The 7,649-nt window shown below is 33.4% G+C and overlaps 1 protein-coding gene across 1 annotated transcript; it reads right to left on the minus strand.

The window, feature by feature from the left end:
- Window positions 1-295: 295 nt before the first annotated feature.
- Window positions 296-3,671, minus strand: LOC131041662 (cysteine-rich receptor-like protein kinase 43). Its single transcript, XM_057974814.2, has 7 exons — window positions 2,724-3,671; window positions 2,444-2,587; window positions 2,192-2,334; window positions 1,869-2,079; window positions 1,521-1,755; window positions 1,199-1,331; window positions 296-1,112 (listed from the first exon to the last, which is right to left on the minus strand). The coding sequence occupies exons 1-7, from the start codon at window positions 3,592-3,594 to the stop codon at window positions 774-776; spliced, it is 2,076 nt and encodes a 691-aa protein (XP_057830797.2). The 5' UTR covers window positions 3,595-3,671; the 3' UTR covers window positions 296-773.
- Window positions 3,672-7,649: the final 3,978 nt, after the last annotated feature.

Below are 7,649 nucleotides of genomic sequence, written 5' to 3' on the forward strand. Positions count from 1 at the left end.
AGAAAATGTAGAAACCACTTCCATTTTATTAAATTGAAATATTAGGAATTATAATATCTAATGAAGGAGAACAAGAAATTATGTTAGGCATTAAAATTTTACAATTCATAATATTGAATCTTTAGTAAATAACATATTTTTTTTCACCAACATATTGAGTCACACTCAATGAGTCATAATCAAAATGTAAGAAGTCAGTAAAACTAAAATAGATCATTTTCATTCTCCAAATGATACATTCACAATTATGATAGGCACAAGATTAGTACTATTATACAAATCTTAAGATTAAATGTAAAAATAATAATAAAAAATTGCATTCAAATAACACACATAAAATGTTATAAATAATAGAGAATTGCATTACTAATAATGCAAAGAAACCAGTAGTTACGAATGTACGGTATGTAGTAAATAAACTAGGCCGTGGTAAACTGTTTAAATCACACACACTAAGCTTATACTTCTAGGCTAAAAAGTGTTAAATACTCAGAGTTGACTGACATTTTCTATACTTAATATGTTGTTTAATGTATGTTGTCACACTAAGAATACACTTCTAGGCTTAAAAATGTTAAACTGTCAGAATTGACTAACATCCTCTATACTTAATTTATTGCTTAGTGTGTGGGGTTTAAGACTGGCTAATAAACTTGAGGAATGTATAGATTCCCTGGTCCCTTTTTTCTATGCTCACCTTGGACTCTTTTTTATGCTTCAGTTGTCTACAGAATCCCTGGTCCCGGTTTTACTAAAGTCACTTTGGACTCGCTTTAGTGAACAGCTGATGTAGATGACGTGGTTGTTTCAGATGTCTGCGATGCCATGCTCTTTTCATACCCACCACTCCCTGAGCTTGACTTTGATCTCGATTTTGAAGCAAAACTTTTGCTGCTGGTTAGGAACCCGGGCTTTGTTGGAATGGGCAACGGCACTGAACTGCTTGAGATCATCAGAATAACATTTGACATGGCTGGACGGAGTGCTGCATCATCTTGAACACATAAAAGTCCAACATGAATGCATCTCAAAGCTTGCTCCGCTGGGTATGCTTCTAAATCTCTCGAATCCATCATGTCCAAAATATTTCCCCCTTTATACAGTGTCCATGCCTACATCACACATCATCGGTTCAGTAAATTTAGGGCAAAAATACCACCAAAGCTACAGATGAATGATATCAAATTCAGGTCCTCACCCATTCTGATAAGTTTTGAATATATGTATTTTTCTTTCCACTGACAATCTCAAGCAGTAGTACTCCAAAGCTATAAACGTCGGCTTTAACAGAGAGATGTTTTTGTATTGCATACTCTGGTGCCATGTAACCGCTGCGTGTGCACCACATCAACATTCACTCGTTTAAATACATCTCCCTTTGTATATACAAAAGGTTATCCATCATCTACTTAATTAAAAATATCACTTAAGCAAATCAGTGTAAACGTCTATATACAAAAATTTATTTATCATCTACATAAATAAAAAAAATACTACACCGAACATCTTGTGATCCTTACCATGTGCCTGCAGCTCTTGTTTGGATATGCGTCTCATCCTCAGGAAAAAGTCTAGCAAGGCCAAAATCGGCTATCTTTGGATCGAGTTTGTCATCAAGCAAAATATTGTTTGGTTTAATATCTCTGTGAATAATTTTCATCCGCGAATCTTCATGAAGATAGAGAAGCCCACGGGCAATTCCAATGATAATGTTATAATGTTTCTGCCAATCTAACAGTCTACACTTTTTTGGATCTGCAATCCGAATTCCATAACTTTCTGTTATCTATTTCAAACAAAAACATTGGGCTACTAAAGAGCAATGAGAACAGAGAAAGGGAATGATCATGAAACAAAGTGCAACTTACCGAAAAGGAAGTTGTCAAGACTCTTGTTGGGCAAATACTCATAAACAATCAACTTTTCAGCTCCCTCCGCGCAACATCCCAACAGCTTCACAAGGTTTCGGTGTTGAACACTGGCCACAAGCTTCACCTCGTTCATAAATTCTCTATTAACTTGTGTGGACTTCGCAGACAGTTTTTTCACTGCTATTTCCTTTCCGTCTCTAGTGCTTCCCTGAAAGATGAAAACAAAGTTGGAGCTCTCTATGTCTCTTTCAACAGATTTCCTAGTCCATGGAAACACTACGATTATTTCTTCAGGGCAAAGATACAGATTAGGCCTTCACCTTGTATACGACACCAAAACCACCTTCTCCAAGCTTTTTCTTTTCATGAAAATTTTCAGTGGCTTCTCGCAGTTCCTCCAAGCTGAAGAAAAAATGTTGCTCCGGTTGAAGTAATCCGATTTCCGAAGAAAATCCATGCCCCTCTGTAAAGTCAAAAACATGGGTAAGCTACTAAGCTTAGAGGATCAAATATTACCGTAAACCCAGACAAAACCAAAAATAAGAACCAGAGATTAGCATCGGAAGGAACACCTTCATTATGGGTAAGTAGAATTACTGGTTCCCCGAAAATGGCCGATTTGAGTCTTTTTCTCATCGCAATCAAACAAATGAGTAACACTACAATCATTCCTCCCACAAGCCCCAGTAACAGGGGCAGTGTTTTTGATGATTTCTCTGCATGGAAAATATTTATTGTTATTTAATGAAATTGAAGGGATCTGGATTCCTTCTAAATCTAACCAAGGAAAACGTAACAAAGGAAATCAAGAGAATAATTGCAGAAATCATAAAACTAAGTGGACAGATTTACCCCTTGATTTCGCCCGGTATGTCGCCTTAGCAGGAGCGTGGGCTACCGGCAGAGAAGTGGGTGTGACTGTGGATGTTGTGCGATGTGGTGATGAATGTGAAGGTGAGGGTGAGGGTGATGGTGATGACGAGGGTTTCCCCAAGTCAAAAAATTGGTATATCTCATATCTCACTGCGCAGCTTCCTGATATAGCCTCAGCTCCTTGACTTGATGAACAGCATTGCTGCAACTCTTTCCTTGCTCGATACACACAGGACCTACAGTCCTCGATGGATGAATCTCTCCAGCACTGAACTAGGCCGTACACCTTGTAGGATGGAAAGTAGTAGGTGGCGTAGGATGTAAAGTAGTAAGTGGCCGAACCAGCGGCAAATAGTTTATTTGCAGGGATATAAGCTTCTTGAGACAAATTGTACAGAAGACTAGAGGTCGTGGATTTGAAACGCAGCACATTGTTTGTGACATTCGTCGCATTCGGATGGACATACGTGTAAGTATCTAATGTTGAAGTGAAATTGAAGTTATCATAGCGCAAGAAACAGTCGTCCATCAACACCCGTACACCTTTGGCGTTGGTGCAGTCTCTTAGAGAAACATTGTATGCTTGTCTTGAACAATCTGAGCATTTCGCTGCTGAAGCATCACCAAAACACTGGAGCAGGCCATAGACTCTATTGGAGTATAGGCCGCTGGAAGACCTGTTAAAGCCTGAACTTTGAGGTGCGTTACGAGAAAGATCATTTATAACTGTGTCCAAGTTTATGGAGTATGTACTCCCCTCTGTGTAAATTGATGAGCTCTTGCAAACAGAGAATGAATGCTCACATAGGGCTGAAGGAAAAATCATTAGAAAGAGCAAAACAAGAAACATTGTTTTTTCCTTCCAAATTCTCTCTGTATAATTTTGAGTCAATCTTTATCGGCTTATATTAGATTTCACACTGCAGAAACAGCGCTGAAATGTAAAAGAAACTTCCAAGAAAAGGGGAAAATTTGGGAAAGGAATACTTCCGATCACTGCGACCGAGTCAGTTTTACACTGCAGCCATTATTGCGTTTAGACAACTATGAAAAAAATTCCACACGTAAAGGACTGGCAATAGACCTTTCTGTGTCATTGGAGGGCCCACAGATCCCCCATATTATTTTGGACAGCAAATGCGCGCTAATTTTGCGTGTTTTATTATCGTACCCATTGGAAAAGTGTGGAATCTTTACCATTATATGCTCAAGCTTCGACTGGATTGTAGACATCTTTCCGAAGCTGTAGTCAGTTCATATTATTTGGGTATCTACAAATTCTAAATTCTAAATATTATCACGGATTTTGATAATTTTTTTGATAATTTTTTTATGTTTTTAAACTGTTTATAGCTATTGTTCTGGGTAGTAATGACGCAGATGTGGGATCTATTATGCACAGAGATAAAATAGTACACATATCAAAGTGTCACCCGGTATTTGCTTAAAGATGTTCAAATAACCGTGCACTTAAAATTACCAATATTTATGCACAAATACCTTAGTAGTCGTGCGTTATGGTTACCAATAATGGTGAACAAATAAGCCAATTATGGTCCAAAACATACTAAAAATAGGCGGCTATTGGTACATGTGAAATTTATTAATGAGCTTTTAGTTATTTTATTTTTTTGGTTTCTTTGAAGTTAGTAAATGGGGGGTTGAGTGTGCAAGAAGTGAACGATTATTGGAACATGGGCGGTAGTTGGTGCTCTTCCCCTATACTATAATACATAAAAAAAATTAAATATATTTTATTATTCTTAAATATAAAAATAATTATAATTATAAACAACTATCACATAACGACAAGTATCTATCTTTATAATGTTGTAATAATAGTATATGTCTTTGTGATTGTTCCACATTGAAATATATTAATATCTAAATTTAAAATAAAATTATTTTATTCATATTAAAATTAATATAATATAGAACTAATAAAAATCAATTACATCGAGAGACATTCTATAATAGTATAATGGATTTGAAGAACCCATGTTAATAAAAGCTAAATGTGATTTAAGATGATGCCTGACTAACTATTTCTATGGGGAATGAATAGTGTTGGCTATAAGGCATGTGAAACAGACAATAAGTTATGAGAATATGAAGCTTATTTGGTGAACATTTTCATTACCCAATGTTTCACAAGTGTTATCATTGCCTAAGTTACAACTCTACAAATTATTTATTAGGTTTTGTCTTATGGATTGTTTGGAGGTGAATATTAAGAATGTATGGACTATGATTCACCTCCATTCAAAGTGCAAAGTGTATAACCTTTGCAACACTTATGAAAGATGCAATGGAAAGGAATTTTCTTGCAACTACTTGGAAGGATTCAAGTTGAGGGACAAGCATTCACGGGATTCACAACATTGATGGATATGAGTTTAAGTAGTGATTTCTCACAAAGATATATAAACAATGAAGGCTCTAAAATCTAATTAATTTATTCTTTAATTACTCTAATTTGATTGAAGTTTTTTCATAGATCAATATGCACTAGTCTTCTAGGTTGGAAATTATTGGTTGTTTAAGTCCTTACCAAAGATCTATCCTTATGTTGGTACAAATGGTGTTTGCATTAAATGTGAATTTAAAGCTCTCGTACGAACCGATTTGTACAATGAAATATCAATAATGCTGAAATAATATGCGGAATCTCATTATAATTTGCTAAATGAATCTTGTTATGTATTAGTTTGCAATTCAAGATTGGTTAGTTGCAGTCCAATTCAAATTCCACCATGATAGTTATAGCCATAGGTTATGGTTTTAGCAATAGGTAATAGATGCAACTTCATACAACTTCATACAAGGAGTAATAAATATTTCTATTTTTTTGGTTAAGATAGGACTAGCATAGGGAATGTAGGTGATTTAGACAGAAGGATCAATGATACATATAGTAAATTAATTTTAATTCCTCTTAGGATATTGTACAATATGTGATTCATATAGCCTCTCTAAGGGTAGTTTTGTTGTGAAGTTAATATGATTTTTTTTTGGAAATGTGAAAAACTATAATAGAAATATTAGTTTGTATAAGATGATATAAACTAGTTGAATTATCTATAATTTTTTTCTTCCTATTAATTGTACTTCAACAACACTCTAGCTTTTTTTCTTATTTCATTTTCTTTTTGGCTAAAACAAAATGAGAGAAGATATCATGCATTAACATGGGATATTGAATATTACTAAATGAGGAACTCTTGGCCCGGACTTCAAAATTTTGATTTGTCAGTTTGGGAAGCATCCATTCCATCAAAATACATCCAAGATGTTTGAGCTAACCTATATTTTAACTCTACGAAACTAAGCTCATTAAGGTAGGTAGAGCAAGTTTTGTTTAATCTCTTCCAACTATTTAACATAATTAATTTTTTTAGTCATCTTAGCTGTACAAAATGGTGCTAAACTTGAATTATCTGCATTTGCAAAGAATTCTATTGTACATTTTCTAAGATCTAACTTCCTATGCTTTTAAATTTTCTAGTAGGTATTAGCCAAAGAAATGTGTCTTGTATCTTGGTTCATAAAGAATAATGTAAAATCATGTGCATGTTTTTTTTTTTGAAGCCATAGGATTGCAACTCACATAGCATTAAAGAACAACTATTTCATGTGATTCTAATATCACTCATGTACTTTACAACAAAATATCCTCATCATCAAGAAGTGTTATGATCTTGGTTAGCTAAGAGGTTCTCTTAAATGAGTTTGCATAATTTTGGTAAACGTAAAGCTTTATGAAAGTGTTAACATGATCCTATACCTCCAGAATTAATTGTACATGTAAACATGTTCAAGGTGGATAACAAGAAAGAGCATGGCATCTTGAATATAATGTTGAATCTTGATTTCGGAATAACCATGGCAATTAGAAATTTTCTTTTTGGTTAATGTTATAATATATTTTTACAAATTATAATAACAATTGAATAATGTATGTTTGGTTAAGTGTTTATTAACTTGTTCTATGTAAGTAAAATTAAAAGCCACAGCCTTAGACTAAGCACATATGAACAAATTTGTATATATCACAAGTGCAAAAGTATATTTCACCACTCAAAAATGGGTAGGACAATTTTTTTTTTAATGGTTAAACAACTAAAAAGGCTCCAAAATGAGTGAGTGATGAAATGTGGTCCCAATATTATCCCAACAAAAACTATATTTAATTCTCTAACGCATTAATCAAAATTGTAAAATTCAAAAGTATGATTATTAGTCAAGGTTAATTATTTCATTAAAAATATGATTTCTATTGAATTTAGAATTTATTTAGTTTTATGGGAAAGGGTTCCTTTTAAATACAATATATAACTCTTATGTTATGTATTTATCTTGCGTTATGTTGCCAATATTCTAATACATCCTTCATATAATATCTGACTTCCTCAAATAGAAAACTTAATAACCTTTGTAATTAATCCAAACAAAATTTAGAATTTTATGATCGTCAAAGCCCCATTTATCAATTGGGTTTTAGATTTGAAGATATTATGCTAGGTTTTTTAGGTTAAAGAAGGTAACTCACATAAATATATCATTAATAAATGTACATCATATAGTATTTATCATAAAAATAAAATAAACTATAAGAAAGATGCTAAAACAAAAAACATCATCATGACTATTGAACTAAAATGATATTTTTAAATATTTTTTCCTATATTTTTATATTATTTTTTTAACCTTTAATGATAATTGGAAGGTCATCAAGGAGGGAATACTGATTAATTTACTTCAATAAAGGGTAACTACGCAAAGATGGGGAATCGAAAAAGGGTCTTAAGATACCACTTTTTTCTTCTTCTAAAATCAAGAAAGTCTAATAGTGGATGAGAAATTGAAGATAGTTACACTCAAAATTTGAAGATGAAACAAGAACAA

The sequence above is a fragment of the Cryptomeria japonica genome, chromosome 4 (assembly GCF_030272615.1).
Source record: "Cryptomeria japonica chromosome 4, Sugi_1.0, whole genome shotgun sequence".
Classification (NCBI taxonomy): Eukaryota; Viridiplantae; Streptophyta; class Pinopsida; order Cupressales; family Cupressaceae; genus Cryptomeria; species Cryptomeria japonica.

What these genes read in the sequence shown, in the direction of transcription:
- LOC131041662 (XM_057974814.2), bottom strand. Translation starts at nt 3,594, where the DNA reads ATGTTTCTTGTTTTGCTCTTTCTAATGATTTTTCCTTCAGCCCTATGT. An exon ending in TCTACTTACCCATAATGAAG is followed by an intron (nt 2,335 to 2,443) that starts GTGTTCCTTCCG and finishes TTGACTTTACAG; the next exon opens with AGGGGCATGGATTTTCTTCG. An exon ending in TCTTGACAACTTCCTTTTCG is followed by an intron (nt 1,756 to 1,868) that starts GTAAGTTGCACT and finishes TTCGGATTGCAG; the next exon opens with ATCCAAAAAAGTGTAGACTG.